Raw genomic sequence first — 18384 nt, 5'->3', positions numbered from 1 at the left:
TAGTAGAAGAAGAAGTAGTAGTGTGTAATTATAATTATATTCAGAATTTATCATCCTCATCATATTCTAAGTGGATGTGACATTTCAGTATGAAGGATTTAAAACCCTACACTGGCAGTCTCAGCATAACATAATCCTGAGTTGCTTAATATGGGAACCCTTCAGATTTAATCGCTTTTGCTGATTTATCATATTAATTAAATCATTTTGAGATTGATGATCTGTACATTTTGCTAAAATTGCTGTTAGCAGACGTCTTTTTCCCATGCGTGCGTGACAAGGCGGAACCTTTTCCATCGACTTTCTCGTTTCCACACGGACAGTAAAAGTGACGCACTGCGACTACTGTTGTTGTCGCAACGTGGGTCGCGGCATAAGGGGTTGATCGTCAGCTGATTTCGCTGAAGTTAACTCCTCCGATCTGCGCTATTGTCGATGATATGTCCAGACAGCCGTCAATATGCAGGTGTCCAATGTGAACAACGTGAAGATTTATAACCTGAGTTACGGGAAGTCTCTTCCACAGGTACGGCATCTTCAGCCCTTACTCCACCCAGCATTGGGCTGTTGACCTTTTTTCGATTTTTCTTGTTTATTTTTTTACTTACTTTTACGTGTTTTTACTTTGTTTCTAGTGGTTATCAGACCGGAAGAAAAGGGCTTTACAAAAGAAGGATGTGGGTGAGTGTTGATAGAATAACCTGTTCTTTGTCAGTGATGTAAACACTTTCTACTAAATATAACTCAAACTTGGTCAAATTTTAAATTGTTTAGCTCAATGCCTATTATGTTTTTTCATCCTTTGTTTGCTAGATGTGCAGCGAAGAATTGAGCTCATCCAAGATTTTGAGATGCCTACGGTTTGCACGTCCATCAAAGTCTCTCGTGATGGGCAATATGTACTAGCTGCAGGTGAGCGGAGTCATTTGCTGCATATTTTGAAGAGCTCTTTACAAAAACAGAATGAACTATTAGTGTTTTCTTTATATATATATATATATATATATATATATATATATATATATATATAATTTTTGCTTTTTGTACTTTTTTGGCTTAAAGTTTTTCCAATTATTTACAGGCACCTACAAACCCAGGATTCGTTGCTATGACACCTACCAGTTATCTCTGAAGTTTGAGAGGTGCCTGGACTCTGATGGTAAAGTGTCATCAAAATGTGGATTTGCATGTTCTGATGCTGCGGTAAATCTGATACTGGCTGCGCCGTGCTTAGGATCATACAACCACTTCAGTGGATTTCAGCAACTTGCATAGTGGTGTCACATGTTCCATGTCACACTCCAGTAGTGCTGAATTGCCATCATCATAATGAAAGTCTATCTCAACAGATGAGCATGTTACTTAATATTTAAACATGATGCTTACACTCCTCGTCCTTCACCTGATCGCCAACATTTATTGCAGACACTGTACACCTGAAATAGTCTGGGACTCCTCCTATTAACTTTTTAAGCAATAGAAAAATAGTGAGAGGTTATGGCCTTTGGCTAAACATATATCCATTACCTCCACCCTTAAACTGTTTCGTATTAAACCTAATACCATAAATGTTTAATAATAATCACAATAATTTATTGCAACAAATGTTAAATAATTTAGTTTGTGTCACCACAGTGTAACTTTCATGATGCCAATGAAGCAGGTGAATTTCATGACCAAGCACTGGTATTCATAGCAAATGCTAGATTGACCTAGATGTGTATGAGTGATTAAAACATTGGTTCACGATTCAGATACTGTTGTGAGAATATCAATGGTTTCTGGTCATTTGAGCAATCATTTGAAGTATAGTCTATGGTCATGTTATGATAAATAATGCAATACTGTTCTTATGATACAATATGAGTTTGAATATAATACAACACACAATTTCTCATTATTTAATAACAGTGATAGCAGCTCCTTAATGTGTTCCCTTGAACATGGACACAATAAAATGCAAGCAGCAACAATGTCCATTATTATGTTAATTCAGTTCATATATAATTGTGTATAAGTTAATTAATATCTTCTCCTCATTATAGTAAATGTATGACGTGTTTTTTTTTGTTTTCAGTGGTGGCATTTGACATTCTCTCTGAAGACTACTCAAAGGTGCGATTACCATCTTCACTCAAATAAATGTATTTTTGGAGTGAAAAACACAGTACTTTTATATAACCACACAAGCGTTATTTTCCACCTCTGTTTCCATAGTTGGTCTTTCTGCACACTGACCGTTATGTGGAGTTCCACTCTCAGCATGGCCACTACTACAAGACGCGTATCCCAAAGTTTGGCAGAGACTTCTCTTACCATTACCCTTCCTGTGACCTCTACTTTGTTGGTGCAAGGTATGGGATCATTGTTAGTCATTGTCTTACATATATTTTTTTTGTTTGATTCTGTAAATTTCATTGCTATATGACACTAATACAAAAACCAACGATGTTATGTCTTTTAGTTCTGAGATTTTCCGACTGAATCTTGAGCAGGGCAGATTCCTCAACTCCTTACAGACCAGCGCCACGTGAGTATTCACCCGTGAAGTCGATGCGCCTGCAAAGCAAATGTTGTGGATGAGCACAGAGCATCTCAGAATCAATATTTCAGACAGACGTATATCGCAGTGGTGTGATGAATGCCACAGAAATGTGAAATTTCACTGTAGGCAATTAGAGCTGCAGATGCTGTTGATTGTAAAGTAGATTAATTAATGTAGGTTGGTGGTTGTAAAGTCTGTAAGACCCCATGTAAATGTGAAAAAACCTGACCATGCCCAGGTTCTCTGGAAGTATAGATAAGGTTACAGTGGCTGTCCAGGGAGGCTCTGAGACATTAAACGAATGTAGAGTGTAGGTTCAGGATATTCATTAAAAAGGGCTGGTCAGCTACAGTGTCAGTGGTGACTGGTGGTGACTTGGATTAATAATCAGGAGACATCCGGCATTTTGTTTGGGCTGTTGCTTACCCCTCATTTGTGAGCCATGTTCAGGATGATGACGTTCATGTTGGCCTAAAAATGTTGTGGTTAATCAGTTGCACAACTGCTTGATTAATTGTCACGTTTCGTGATCAACAGGGAGCATAATGTGTGTGACATCAACCCGGTTCATCAACTGTTTGCTGCTGGAACAATAGAGGTGGGTTAATTTGATAATAGTTGGTAGTTTGTGTGATAGGGCCAGAAGTAGACAAAAGTTTGAATGAAATGTGCTTTTTCCTGTATGGCACAGGGAAAAGTTGAGTGCTGGGACCCCCGTGTCAGGAACCGAGTCGCCCTGCTGGATTGTGCCCTCAGCAGTGTGACTGAGAACACAGAGTCAGTTTACATTCTACATCACTCATCTTTCATTTTTACTACAGTGTCCTTTATCCAGTTTTCTGAATCTTTTCATGTATGTGTGCATATTTGCAGAGTTGATGGTTTGCCATCAGTCAGTGCCCTCAAATTTAGTGGTGCCCTAAACATGGCAGTAGGAACCAGCACTGGTCAGGTAGGTTAACAACCAGTGTCGAGAGCTTCTGAGGAAGGGGAAGGAATGGAGCAGTAACTGCGTTTTTTGTCTCTTCAGGTCCTACTGTATGATTTGCGCTCTTCGCACCCCCTGCTGGTTAAAGACCATTACTACGGCCTACCCATCAAGTCCCTCAACTTCCATGATCAGCTGAACCTGGTGCTTTCTGCTGACTCCAAGATTATAAAAATGTGGCACCGTGACACGGTACAGCAAAAGATTTGGTCTGACACCATACACCTTTCAACATTCTCAGGGTTTCACACTGATGATTGCGTTGTTCTTGGTCCTCCTTTTTCATAGGGTAAAATCTTCTGCTCTGTGGAGCCTCAGACCAACATCAATGACGTCTGCGTGTACCCCAATTCTGGTGAGTTACCTTCCCCTAAAAATATATGTAATATGTATTCTGACAGTGGCAGTGGTGGCGTAGCAGGTAAGGAAGTGGATCCTTAATCAGAAGGTTGCTGGTTCAAATCCCTTAACCACCAAGGTGCTACTGAGCAAAGCACCGTCCCCACACACACTGCTCCATGGGCGCCTGTCATTGCTGCCCGCTGCTCATTAAGGGTGATGATTAAAAGCAGAGGACACATTTTGTTGTGTCACCATGTGCTGTGCTGAACTGTGTCACAATGACAATCACTTCACGCTGTATTTTATTTATACAGGTTTGTTATACTTAGTTTATTACACTCTTGTGATATTTATTTTGCAATTACGATGTGATTGTGTGATTTTACATTACATAATAATTTATGAACCATAATCATTTAATCTTCTCATCAGTGCTTGAACAAGGTCTATATCCACGGCTCTCAGATGCATTTTAATGTTTTGTCCAGCTTAATTGCCTTAAACAGTTCCTTTTACCGTCCTCTAGATGGCACAAGTCATGTTTCATGGTGTGAAGTGCATATCAGCTGAAATCCTGCATTGACATATCTGTTTGAGGCATGGAACTGTACTTTCAGTGGTAGTGTTTGTCTTTACAGGGTGTGGTTGTGTAAACAGAAACGTATACAGTTAAAATAAAAGGCACACAGCAGAGGTTTAGGAATACTAAATAAATACTGTGTTTAGTGACACACTACAGGAAAAAATATTTTGTAATTTTCCAGCTCTGGTCAAAAAGCAGTCCACACAATTTTCCCATTCACGTATTCCAAAAAAATGTAATAGAGCTTGTGTGCCAGAATGAGCTTGACGTTATGCCGTGTGACGGACATTTTTTTATGTTAAGAAATGTTCAATCATGTGTGCTTGTCAGGGCATGTCAAGTCTCCTGTGTTATATTTTACAGGTATGCTGTTCACAGCCAATGAAGACCCCAAGATGAACACATTATACATTCCGGTAATTCATCTCTCCCAACCCAATCACTATTTGTCCTAAGATAAGATAAGATCAACCTTTATTAGTCCCACAAGTGGGGAAATTGCATCAGAAATGAGCAGAGCTGCCGTAACAGGCTGCCACTCGCTGGGGGCGGCGGAAGTAATGAAACGGTGAAAACGTCCTGAAACGGTGATCGATTTTTTCTGTCCATAGTGCAATGTGCAGTAGCTGCGTCATGGCTACTGTGCTGCTTTTCCTGACGTCATGTCCAGTGTTGTCACAAGCCCTGATGTTCCTACTATGACTGCCCTTGCTTCATTGTCCTGTTGATACTGTCATCAAGTCCTCCACGTGACCTCAACAACCCCATTCCACCTGTATACAGTACAGTCGTGCGCTTTGTACGTTGAGGAGAAATGAAGCGGCACGGGAAGGTGGTCACCTGTTGTTTGAGCTGGATTAAAGACAGTTCTGTAAAGTGTACGCAAAGGACAAGTCTTACAGTCACATGTGCTCACAACCTTTGATATGAATCTGCGATCAAGGCTTTTTCCAAAGTCATACAGAGGCATTTTGTATTATTTTAATTTTTATTAACCTAATAATGTGTTTATGGGGAAATGTCAAGTTGGAATGTCTTTAATGTAAATTGGGTAATTTTAAGATGTCAGCCATTATTATACATGTATATATCCCAGCTGGTTTAAAGATGTAAGTTTTCTGTCCAGTAATTTATTGCATTTTTTATTGCTACTCTGTTAATCTGCTTTATGCCATTTATGTCCTTCTTCCCATCTTTGGCCTCCTCCTGTCTTCTGACTTTTTTTCTGCCTCCAGGCTTTAGGCCCTGCTCCACGTTGGTGCTGTTTCCTTGATAACTTAACAGAGGAGCTGGAGGAGAACCCAGAGTCAACTATTTACGATGACTACAAGTTTGTCACCCGAAAAGACTTGGAGAACTTGGGTATCTTGCTCCAGACTTTTCTAACAGACTCTCTTCAGGTCGCATGTGCTGAAGCTGTATTATTTATCAGCATTTTCCATGCATTTGCATTTTGTGGTAATAGAACCCAGGTGGTGTTGGCATCAAATTTTCCTGGTTAAGGGAGTGGATCAGTTCTCCGGTCACCGCCAGGGAAGGGACTGATAACTGGCTTATCATGGCGCTGTACTCCGTGAACTCGAATGCGCAAGACCACCAAAGATAGTTTTTAGTAGAAGAAGGGTGGAAGGTTTGGAGGTACAGAGTGGAGGAATGCAGGCATCAGCAGAACAGTGATCAGATGACATGAAGAAGAGATGGTGATTGGCCAGAGCAGGGCAGGGGGGGGGTAGAGTATTGGTTGGGATGAGCTAAAGGGGAAACTGGAGATCTTTTTTAGTGAACTCGGGGGAGGGGCATTAGGTGTCCTCTTTTTCTCCTCATCTTTGAACATGCCTGCATCACACACACACACACACACACACACATGCGCTAATCTCCAAGGATTGCATTTCTAACTGAAGTTACATAATACACATAACTAAATGTCTAGGTGAAGCAAATACTTCTTTATCAGTGGACACCCTCACCCCTAGTGGCTTGAACGAAGCACTTACATTTTCATTAAATTAGTAGCTGAAATAATTTTTAGCTCTATGTACAGACTATAACTCAGACCTGGAATTCGACTCCATCCTTGGCTACCCTCAGGGTGGCCGTTCACTGACAACTGCTGACACGATTACATAATGACAAAGGATCTTTTTTTCATCTGCTATCACTAACTTGCAAATCAGCTCTTTTACACACACGCAGCGTCACTGGTTACTAGTTGAAATGGGAACATTATTTAGACTATTAACTCACTCACTTGTAATTTCCAGAGTGTATATTCTTCAATTGGATATGCAATGACTTGTATGAAGGGTTTTGTGTAAATGCTTCCCCCTGACCAGTCTGTCACTCTTGGTGGTGGCAGACGCTGTTATCCAGTGTAGCTTGGCACATGGAATCAAACAAATTCTCACTCATCCAGTGTGCTGCGAAATAACCTGGTTAGTTTGTTAAATTCGGGTAATGCCGATGAGCCTTTAGGTCGACCTCTTAGCTTTTCCTTCAAGGAGGTGACTGAGTTGCAGGAATACATGGCAGACGGCAGGTGTGAGATCCAGGCTTATTTTAGACAATGAGCAGAGTGTGTGAGGTGAAACAGAGTTGGTTACTGTGGTAGTACTGTGTACTACTCACAAACCTCTTGAATTCAGAAGGTAGATGGAATATGAACTAGTATGGGTTCCGCTGTATTAATGCACATTATAGTCAAATTTAGGGAAAATTTAGAAACCTTGCCCATGGCCAGTGTAGCTGTAGCCAAATATTCATGCTGTGATAATGGTCCTTGTTTAGTGGGTAATTTTAAAAAAAAAATGTTTCAGTGACTTTTAATGTTTTCCAGTACAGTAGAGCGGACTGATAGCTCGTGAGTTTCCTTTTCTTGTCTGATAAATTATTGAAAACTCCTTTGTTGAGCTCTGGAAGTTTACTGCCAAACCCCTTCTTTGAACTGTGCATGTGCCAAATCAGCACCACTGATTGATTCATGGTGTCCTATGCTGATGCCGGCTCCATTTGCACTGGGGTAATTAACAGGCCACCCAAGACCTTCCCCGCATGCATCAGGCACCCTGCCAGACGCCTTTACAAAAACCTCATAACACCAGGCCTTGTGTTACAGGAAGTCACCCAGAGGGAAGAGTGGGTTTTTGGACTCCTTTTCTCACTTCTGGCTTCAGCAAACCCCACTGTGCTTGGTGGGGTTCAGGGTTTGAGGCAGGGTGAAATGGATCCATATGATTCATCTAAACCACAGTGAGCCTTCCAGATGAAGGTTAGTCGGTCACAAAAGGGCTTTACGTAACTTGTTAAAGTAGATCTGGAGGTTTTCCATTGCGGTAGCTGCGTATGAGGCCATCGTATCCAAAGATCAAGGCTATTGAATTCACTCTGTCTTTTGGAAAATCCTCGTTTCACAGTTATTGTGGGTGTCCTATTAGGCTTGTATGATAGTTTAATGACCATGTGACAGGAATAATCTGTCTTCAAAAACTTCACTCAATCAGACAATACATTTTGTGCAACACTTTCCTACTCAAACACTTCTAAAAGTTTCAGGAGTATTTTTTAATACATATGCTTATGAATTACGTCACTCAATTTTGTTCAAAGGTGAATTTGTGATTCATGTGATCATATGTATTGTGAACAGACTGCTTCTGCTAAAATTATGTATGTACGTAACAAGTGTATGGTGCCCTTATATAGGACTCTGTATAAATGGGTTCTAACATTTTGTCCCCTTTTTTTAAAATTAAGGTCTATCTCATCTGATTGGATCACCACTCCTCCGGGCCTACATGCATGGGTTCTTCATGGACATCCGATTATACCACAAGGTAGTAGGTTCTCACATTATAGTTATTCTTGCGTGTGTGTGTGTGTGTGTGTGTGTGTGTGTGTGTGTGTGTGTGTGAGAGAGAGACTGATACTTCTGAAGGGGGGGACTGGAAAACCACATTTTTAGTGGAAGTATATTTATGTACAAATGAACACACACACACAAAAAAAGAATTTAATAGCCTTGTGAAGGCAGTAATAATGTGCCGTATTGCATTTCCACTCTATGTGGCTTTTACTTTATTGCACCACATTTATTGCAGTATGACACATTATGTCTTTTTTTTTTTTATTTCAGGTTAAAACGATGACAAATCCTTTTGCATATGAAGAATACCGCAAGGACAAGATCCGGCAGAAGATAGAAGAGTCCAGAGCACAGAGAGTGCAGCTCAAGGTGTGTTCAGTGTATCAGTGTTAAATCAGGAATAACCTAAATGATCCCACAGACCTCAGTAGGATCCCACAGACCTCATCTTCTCCCCTTGTGCCTTTTTCTGCCTTTGTCTGAGACAGAAGCTCCCCAAGGTGAATAAAGAGCTGGCCATTAAACTGATGGAAGATGGTGAACACGAGGCCCAAATTGGATCAAAGAAGAAGGGCAAGGTGAGAGTCTGTGCACATAAAATATACCTGCCGCACGCTAACAGGCCGAGTTGCGTGTCAGCTTGCTTCAGCTCCTTCATTATCCAAAAAATTGCACGTCTTTAACATTTTGGTGTTCAAAGAGAAAGTAATTACCTGTATAGTAAGTGAGATGTTTTCTTTTTCCTCAAACCCTAAATATTCATAATTGTAGTGGTTAATTAGTAGCCAGACAGAAAAAGAGTGAAACCCTGCTGTTTTATGTAGAAGAACATAAACAGCACCTTACACTGTCGCTCAATACATCTGCAATCCAGGCTACGACAAACATTCTCAGCGACAACCGGTTCAAGATGATGTTTGAGAACCCCGACTACCAGGTGGATGAGCAGAGCGAGGAGTACCGCCTGCTGAACCCCATCGTGTCCAAGGTCAGCCAGAAGAGGAGGAAGAAGCTACAGCAGCTTGTTCAGATGGAGGCCGAGGAGCAGGTAAGAGGAGCAGGAGGCTTGTACAGTGAAAAACACCCCTTGATTAACTAGGATCAGATCAACCAAACTGGCAGGTTGCTTGCACACTACAAATGATAGACAGAGCCTCTCCATGGGGTTTGAAGGGAGAGAAGTCAGATTAGATTGGGGTGAATTTCTAGGGGGTCTGGGCTGGTCTGGTCTTTGTATCTTCCTGGGAGCTTCTTATTCAAACAATAAGACTGATTTTAACCTGCAACATTTACTGTTGGCCTATTACATTTACATTATGCCCTTTAGACACCCTCCTCCAGAGCAACTTATGATCAGTAGTTACAGGGACAGTCCACCTGGAGAAACTCAGGGTTAAGTGTCTTGCTCAGGGACACAATGATAATGGGGCAGTGGTGGCCTAGCGGTTAAGGAAGTGGCCCTGTAATCATAAGGTTGCCGATTCGAATCCCGATCTGCCAAGGTGCCACTGAGGTGCCACTGAGCAAAGCACCGTCCCCACACACTGCTCCCCGGGCACCTTTCATGGCTGCCCACTGCTCACTCAGGGTGATGGGTTAAATGCTGAGGGCAAATTTCACTGTGTGCACTGTGTGCTGTGCTGCTGTGTATCACATATGACAATCACTTAACTTTATTATTAGTAAGCGGGGTTTGAACCCCTGACTTTGTGGTCTTCTGGTTCATAGCTACTACCACCCCTTATTAATGATTTTCTAAGCCTGGCTAAGGTTTGGTTGGAGAGCTGGAACACAAACCACTGGTCTGGTAAGTGCAGTTGCAGTGTGAGGATTCTTATGGTCTGAAGCTGAGCAGTTAGTAAAGATTTGGAAAGATTTTTTGCAAAGTGAAATTTTCAACCTTACCTTTCCTCCACCTATTGATGGCACAACAGGAAGAGGAGGAGCTGGAGGGTCGTGCCAGCTCTGATGAGGAGAGCTCAGATGATGACAAAAGCTGGGTGGAGGAGGTGCGGGAGCAGCGGCGCCTCCTTCGGCTGGAGGAGCGCAACCGCAAGATGAAGGAGAGGGAGAGGAAGCTGCTGGACCGCAACACTGACCTGCAGGCGTCAAACACAGTGAAGAGTCAAAACCGGGCGCAGGGTCACAGCCAGAAGGATCCGCGCTTCTATCAGATCAAGGCCGGGGAGGAGTTCCGCAGTTTTGGCGACATGGCCCGGAAGCAGAAGCTGCAGAAGTGAGTTGTTCTGTCCCTCTCTGGACTGACTGTTTGGGCCAACTACTTCCCCAGTGGCTCATATGGAGAGATTTATTTGGAGCAGAATGAATTCTGTTTGAAACGCTGAATCGATTTGCTGGGATCGATGACTATGAGAACATGGACAACATGGCTACTTTGCCTTACATCCAAACGCAGCTAAAAATGCTTCAGCCATGTTGCCTAATTAGGCCCTAGAGTCTGCAAATAGAAACATAGTTTGAAATTAGACACTGTAGCTGGAACAACTGAAGTTGCTGTTTTGCCATTAAAACAAATGGGGTTGAGAGGTACTAAAAATTGCCAGTCAGTAGGGGTGCACTGGTGTCTTTTTTTCAGTCTAGCACATTCCCATCTCAAAAAAGTACAAAAGTCTGATTGGATTCAGGCGTTTACTCTGAGTTCAAAATAGCCAGTGTAGCAGATGCAGTCACACATGGATGTTTTGATATTATTGTAAAAAAAAACAAAAAAAAAATGGAATTCCACTTAATACTTCTTATTTTAGAAGTATCTTAAATTTAAGACGTAATCTATGCACATGTAAATCAAGTTATATATTCAGCAATGCTGTTATCCTGCCTTTGCTTCATGGGGCTAAACAGTTTATCGTTCTTGATGAGGATTGACAATTATAGTTTTTGAAACCAATTTAAATGGATTTAATGGAGTGGTACCAAAGTGGTTACCAGGAGTGTAATCGGGACAGGAATGCGGTCTGCAGGTCATCGTGCACAAGATCTTCAGAGCAAGAAAAACCTGTCATCACACTTTTTGCGCTAGGTCACCCCAACCTTTCGGCTTACAGGTCAGACCCCTCCTTTCTGTAGCACATCCTGGGATATTTTAGGTGCCTCTTTACATTTCATTTACTCTGAAAGGCCCCTGAAGAGATGTAATATATTTGTCATGGCTCCACGACCTTATGTTTCCTGTCCCTCTACCCCAGCCCTTTGCCATGCTGACCATTTGCCTTCCTGGCATTCCAGGGGTTGTTAAAAGCCATATTGGTTTATTGATGGGTGACACATGCTGAGTGCAGGAAAGGATGATGGTTTGAAGGAAGTCCGTATGCATTAAAGACATTCCTCTGTTGAGTTACAGTCCCACAAATCCATTTCAGTCTGCTGTGATTCCATCAGCTGTAGACATGTTTACTCTGTGATTACTTAAAGTCTTAAATACCTGGTGATCAGCTTTATGATACCGTGACCTGAGTGTTATCACTGGGTAATACCTGAGGCTGTTAGACCCTGACCCTCGTCACTGGATCGACACTCATCTGTGTTTTGGTCAACATTTTTGTAAGGTTTGTGATGTATGATAATCTGTGTGTGTGTGTGTGTGTGTGTGTGTATAACAGGGCCTCTCTGGAGGAGCGTCTGAAGCTGGAGGAACGCTCTGGGATTATGAACCTGAATGACACAGCAGTGGGCAGCAAGCAGCTGACATTCACCCTGAAGAAGGTGCGGCAGAATCTCCACCTCTCTTTTCTTAAGCTGATCTCTTCTCCCTCATCTGATGTTTCAACAGGCTTGTAGCCTTATCAATGTCCTCAGTCCATCAGAGGGTCATAGGTCAAAAACCAAGATCCTTCTTACTTTTAGACACTTGAAACAATGATAGTGTAGTGTACGTCTTGGGACGGTTATATTGGGTGTTCTACATATTTGTAATCACATGTTACAGTTTTCTTTTATTTTTGCTGCTGACCACCGTGCAGTAGATATCATCTTGTAATGATATTTTCCCTCAGACATTACCATTCATGTGTAAGCCGCGGCCCCTCCTGCTCACTGTGTGGGTGATAGGGGTCAGTTGTCTGGAACTGTCCTCATGGGTTTCTGCTGACCTACCAATTGGTCACCAAGAATGCTGGTCTTTCTTTCTTTCTTTATTGTATTTCTTTCTCTCCATTGCACAATGTAAATTCTTGCACGTGAATTGAGTCTAGAGGAGAAGCCCACGGAAAGTTCTCTCACTGCTTTGCCAAACCAGCAGGCAGGATTTCACTGAAAATGTCGTGTCTGCTGTAATCCAGATGAGCCGTGCTGTAATCCCACCACATCCTCGGACTTGCTCTGCTCTCAGCTTTTCTGAGGCCAGAAGGATGTTTGAGGTGCCCACCACAAACAAATTATTCCCCTTCCGCCTGTGTGGACCACCCTGCTTCAAGAGATGTTCGTCAAAGGCCCATTACATCATCGTGATTGAAATAACTAGATAATGTGGATGGTTTGGCCTCCGCCCCACTTCCATAATTCTCCGGGGGTCCATCACAGGGCTTCTGGATGTTGTGGCGCGTGTCTGTGGGGTGAGAGTTGATTGAAAGAGGAGAGGGGGAAGCTCGGGGGCGTGCTGCCAGTTCGAGAAGAGGCGTGTCATGGCCCGTGCCACGTGCTGATAGGAAGGCACATTAAGTCCTACTCAAGGCGCTTAATCAGTATGTGTAACTTTATTTGAAATGTACCTTTATTAATTGACTTGTAAACCACGTGTTGTCGCTCTTGTTCCATCAGTCTGACAAGATACGCTCACAGCAGCAGGCGGAGCGAGACCATCACGAGGAGAGGAGGAAGCTGAGGCGCACTGCGGGTCACCTGCATTCGAGGGGCCGTGGCAGAGGAAGGGGCGGGGCCAGGCGACACTTCTGAGCTCATCTGCACAAGTCAGGGTCTCTCCAGGGGCCCACAGGAGGCCTTAAAGGAGCATAAAGCAAGCCAATGAGAAGCTGTCTCAGCGTCTCCTTTTTAAACAACAGCCAGCCATTTTTGTGTTCCTGTCAAAAACCTTTGAGAAGCTGCTGTAAAGTAAATAAGACCATTTATTATATATTATTACAATAGGAGAGCGCGAATGAGCATGCGTGTCTGTGTGTGTATATGCGTGCAGGTTTTTCTTAACACGATTGTTGTACGTTCGCAGCTGAAGGATGATGACCTTCAACGCGTTCTTCTCCTGTTATCGTCTGTACAGACTAAACAACAGAGTATAAACCCCTTTTTACCAAACCTCACTGTGTCTTTGTTCTGTGTGTGCTGGGGTGATGGCTGCCGTAGCAATTTGGATTTTAGCATTTTGGAACAGCCTTTAATTACATTTTAATTAAAGATGTGCCACATTTCACTAGCAGACCATCACAAATGTTTTCTGCTCAACCTTAACACGCACAAGGATGAAAAATGGAGGGAGACGAACAAAGGGAAACTGGGAAATGAGGCCCGGATTCTTGGAATTAGCCGCTCCTCCCCCTCATGGTGCCCTCGCCCACACACTTGCACATGGCTGCCCCCCCCGACGCTCCCCCTTTACACGTAGAGCCGATCTTCTGATACCAGCTCCTCCTCTCTTCTGGCCTGAAGCCCCCCCCCCCCCCCCCCCCCTCCCGAGGCCTTTTATCTGGCGCCCTTGTCCTTCGAACTAGGCGCTTCACCCGACACAGCCAGTGCGGAAGTTGAACTTTGCAACAAACCAAGGTTTCTTCAATTAGTTTTCACAGAATGTGTAGAAAGTTTTTTTTTTTGGTACAATTTACCTGGTAGCCCTGATTTCTTGTTAGTGGTTGACTTGTAGATGTATCTGCAGTACAGGCCAAAAGTTTGGACACACCTTCTCCTTCAATGTGTTTTCTTTATTTTCATGACCATTTACATTGGTAGATTCCCACTGAAGGCATCAAAACTACACGTGGAGTTATGTACTTAATAAAAAAAGGTGAAATAGCTGAAAACATGTATTTTATATATATATATATATATACACACACACACACACACATTTATATTCTAGTTTCGTCAAAATATCCACCCTTTGCTCTGATTACTGCTTTGCACACTCTTGGCATTCTCTCGATGAGCTTCAAGAGGTCGTCGCCTGAAATGGTTTTCCAACAGTCTTGAAGGAGTTCCCAGAGGTGTTTAGCACTTGTTGGCCCCTTTGTCTTCACTCTGCGGTCCAGCTCACCCCAAACCATCTCAATTGGGTTCAGGTCCGGTGACTGTGGAGGCCAGGTCTCCACCTTTTGTTACATACATAACTCCACATGTGTTCATTCATAGTTTTGATTCCTTCAGTGAGAATCTACCAATGTAAATGGTCATGAAAATAAAGAAAAGACGAGTTACACGAGTTACACATTGAAGCGACAATAGGATCTGATTCTGGTCAGAGAATCGGGAGCCTGGAGGCCAGCTTATCAGTTATCTTATTGATTAACGAATTTGAGCGTATGTCTGTTTGTGTGTGTGTGTAGGTGTGTGGTATGTGAAGAATACGCGTGGCTCATTAGCTGTCACACTCTAACCGGACCAGATAGAAACAAGTAACCAAATCTGGTTCTGCCTAAAGTCTTTATGACAATACCTATACTGTCTGCATGTGTGTGTGAGTATACTGTACATTTACTGTACCAGTCAAAAGTTGGACACACCTACTCTGCGGTGGTTATGGAGACTAAGATGGAGCCATTTTGAAGAATCCAATTCCAGAAATATAAAACCATTTTTGTAGCAGGAGAAAGTGAGGTATGTTTGATGAATCTGTTTTTTTACCCTCATGGCTGCTATGTTCACTATTATCATCAAAATCTGCTTCATGAGATGCTCATTAACATGAGTGAATGATAAGAAAGGCTTTAGCATAAACCTTCAGGACTGTGGGAAAACTATCCCCACTGTCCAACGTAATGAAGTCGAGAGAAGCCAAGAGTGTAAAATGCTGCCATCACAGCAAAAACACTCGGCTTTGAAGAGACTCAAATGTTTGCGTTTTTTATTATTAATATTATTATACAACCTCAAGTGTGTAATTTCATAGTCCTGTGTCTTCAATTTTGTATTTATTTAGATATGTAGATATAGATAGATAGGGGTTTTGACAGGTCAAAGACTGTTGTTTAACCTCCTTAACCTCTATCGTCTATCTTTAATTTAATGATGTAATGACTCAAAGTTGTGGATAGGCTCCAGTCCAGTGCAATCTGTTCTTCTTTTGGAAGAGGTAGTGTCCCCAAGCTGATTTAAAACTGGTTTGGACAAGCATATAGCAAATTAGAGGTGAGGAGGAAACGTACACACTGTTCCATCTGGCTGGACTTTCTGTACTGTTCATGTGCAAACAGACTTTTTGTCGTCACTCAACTGTCTACAGGAAGAAGAAATGTGTGCAGAGAGGAACGCCATTAATATCAATCAGGCTTCATGTTCTTCTGAACGATTCTGGTGACCAGAAACCAACTGGCTTTCACATCTGTGTTCTGAGGACTTTTCTGGTCTTGCGTACCCTCTGACCCAAGTTAGAATCCTGAATAACTCTTGTTGCCTGCTGCTTTGACCTTAAGCAAGAAAAGAGCACTTTTGTGACATTTCCCGTTTTGCTTGTCTGACCTCACACATGTGACAGGAATTTGTGTCAAGTGTGGTTTTCTCTCACCGTCAGAATGAAGGTTCCCTGTTCTGCAGGACACTAACCATGGTTAGGCTTTTCCTGATGGAAAAAAAGTGTGCTGTGTCACGGGACATGCCAAATGGTGCCTGACCTAGTTCTCCTGTCCCAGATCTGCTGTCATTCACAATGACAAAGACATGGAGGGGGTCATGAGTCCACCTTAAACTCTAATGACATTGCATATGGACTGCATTGCCATCAGCTTCCCATGCTGTTGAGGATTTCCTATAGTCTGCCAGTTCATATTCTATATTTCACTCTGAAATGGAAATTAACATTTTAACATGCTGTCACCACCCTATGCGAAGTTGTTGCAAAGCATCATAACCACAAGAATCAAAACATGACACTTATTGAATCCACAGTTAAGTCCAAGTAACAGATATGGTTAAATAAAATGACTCAGTCGGTAAGATGGTTAGTGACCTACATATCAGGCCAAACTGTTTTCCTAAGTGTTTGTAAAACATTTTTTTGAATTCACACACCTATATTATATCTATTTAATATAGGTCTGTGAATTTTAGATTGAATGACAGCTTCCAAATTTCAACCCGAGTATAAATGCACAATGCTTAACCCAGAGAGCTGAGGGCTCCCAGACACATCACAGGCGTTAAGTACTTCAAGATTATTTAGTCAGACGGGCTCTCGGCGGGGTCACGGGTCGAGTCAAGTGGACTAAAGAAAGGGCAGGAGAGATGAAAGAGGTTTAAATAAACAAATGAACAAGTGCAAAAATTCAAAATTCCCATTGTGTCCCTGAGCAAGACATTTAACCCTAAGTGTCTCCAGGGGGACTGTCCCTGTAACTAATGATTCTAAGTCGCTCTGGATAAGGGCGTCTGATAAATTCCATAAATGTAAATGTACATAATATATGAATAATTTGCCTCTTCTCTACATATAGGACATTGGCATCTAATATACCTAATGGATTTACTGATAATTGTCAGTAAAATTTTCCAGCCTTCTTCTTTTGAAAATATTTTCATGTGAAGGAAAGCCTCCAGACTGTATAGTAATTCTGATGAACATGTTAATTGATGTGTTGGTGTTACAACACACTGAACCTGGGCTCTGCTCCACTGGGTTGTAGTTCAGCAACTGGGACAAGGTACACCATCTTGGCGGGCTTTAACTCAGCAAGCAATCAGGCCACCGATGGCCCTGGCTGGCGGCGAGACAAAAGGCAGGACTGCTTTGACAGGCTAATCCTCCCCGCCGCACTCTTCACTGGTGAGCAGCCTCACACACGTCACTGTCTGGGCCTGGCTGCATGGGCCACTGGGTGGGAAATTCAAAAGGCCCTGGAGAAACTCTTCCCCCAGTGGGAGAAAGAGTGCAGCAGGAAGGGGGCACAGGGGTGAATTTCTAGGAAAATTGGGCGGTGTCATGACTGTCTGCCACTTTGGCTTTGACGCTTCTTTCATCATTGCTTTGACCATGGAGAGACTGGAAGAGGGTTGGTCTAATAGCAGCAGACGGGGGAAAGAAAGGAGACTAAACGTGGGAGCCTTTGCTCCCAGACACTGTTCTAGAGATGGCCAGTGTGATGCCATAAAAGTCTCTTTTGTTGCCTTCCACCTCAGAGCTTCCTCACCCTTTGTTTCATTCTCTTGTTTCCCCCAAGAGACCAAGTGAGAATGTGCTGACTCCAGGCCTGTGGATGGAGAGAGTGATCTCACCAACGTCGCTCTTGGCGTCTGTCCATCTGCCGCTGTCTGAGGAGTTTCAGACGGCTAGACCTTACATGCCCGCCATCTTAACAAGTCATAAAATTCAGCAATGATGCTATGTTCCAGTGGTGTACCTTACATGGGCATCAAAACAAATGTTTAATAATAATAAATTGCTCTTAATGAAAAACGTAATAAAAATAATATAGAACATTTTTGAAAAGTGAGAATTAGATTCATTTCTGCTATAATGTTATATGATGATAATTTCTACTGTACTGTTTTGTATGCGTCATATAATCCTGTTCCATTTCATCATAGGTGAACCATGACTCCTTTAGTCTAGCCTTAGCCATGAAGGCCAAATTTGCAAACAGTACCAACAGTGACACAATCAACTGTTTATATATATATATATATATATATATATATATATACACACACACACACACACACACACACACACACACACACACACACACACACACACACACATACATACATATAAAAAATACGGTGATCATGTAAAATGATATAATGGATTTCCAAACAAATTAGTAGTATATGATGGTTAGGATATGATGCAATTATAAATTAAGTTTGGAAGCCAGTTAGCACCAGGAGAACCACTATGTTTGTTCACAAGATAATTAATGAAGGTGCGTGAGAAGGCTGTGTGGGAA

General features: G+C 42.4%; 1 protein-coding gene across 1 annotated transcript; it reads left to right on the top strand.

The window, feature by feature from the left end:
* The first annotated feature begins 334 nt into the window (after nt 1-334).
* Nucleotides 335-13588, top strand: nol10 (nucleolar protein 10). The gene is made up of 21 exons (XM_028978800.1): nt 335-526; nt 636-681; nt 814-912; nt 1082-1159; nt 2078-2115; nt 2218-2354; nt 2465-2530; nt 3083-3143; nt 3237-3322; nt 3419-3497; nt 3576-3725; nt 3822-3888; nt 4822-4874; nt 5694-5820; nt 8212-8291; nt 8591-8689; nt 8809-8898; nt 9195-9368; nt 10255-10556; nt 11941-12043; nt 13097-13588. The coding sequence occupies exons 1-21, from the start codon at nt 461-463 to the stop codon at nt 13229-13231; spliced, it is 2136 nt and encodes a 711-aa protein (XP_028834633.1). The 5' UTR covers nt 335-460; the 3' UTR covers nt 13232-13588.
* The last annotated feature ends 4796 nt before the right edge of the window (nt 13589-18384 follow it).

This window comes from Denticeps clupeoides, chromosome 1 (genome assembly GCF_900700375.1).
Source record: "Denticeps clupeoides chromosome 1, fDenClu1.1, whole genome shotgun sequence".
Taxonomy (NCBI): domain Eukaryota; kingdom Metazoa; phylum Chordata; class Actinopteri; order Clupeiformes; family Denticipitidae; genus Denticeps; species Denticeps clupeoides.
Note: the sequence above shows the minus strand (reverse complement) of the source record. Positions and strands in the feature narration are given on the sequence as shown.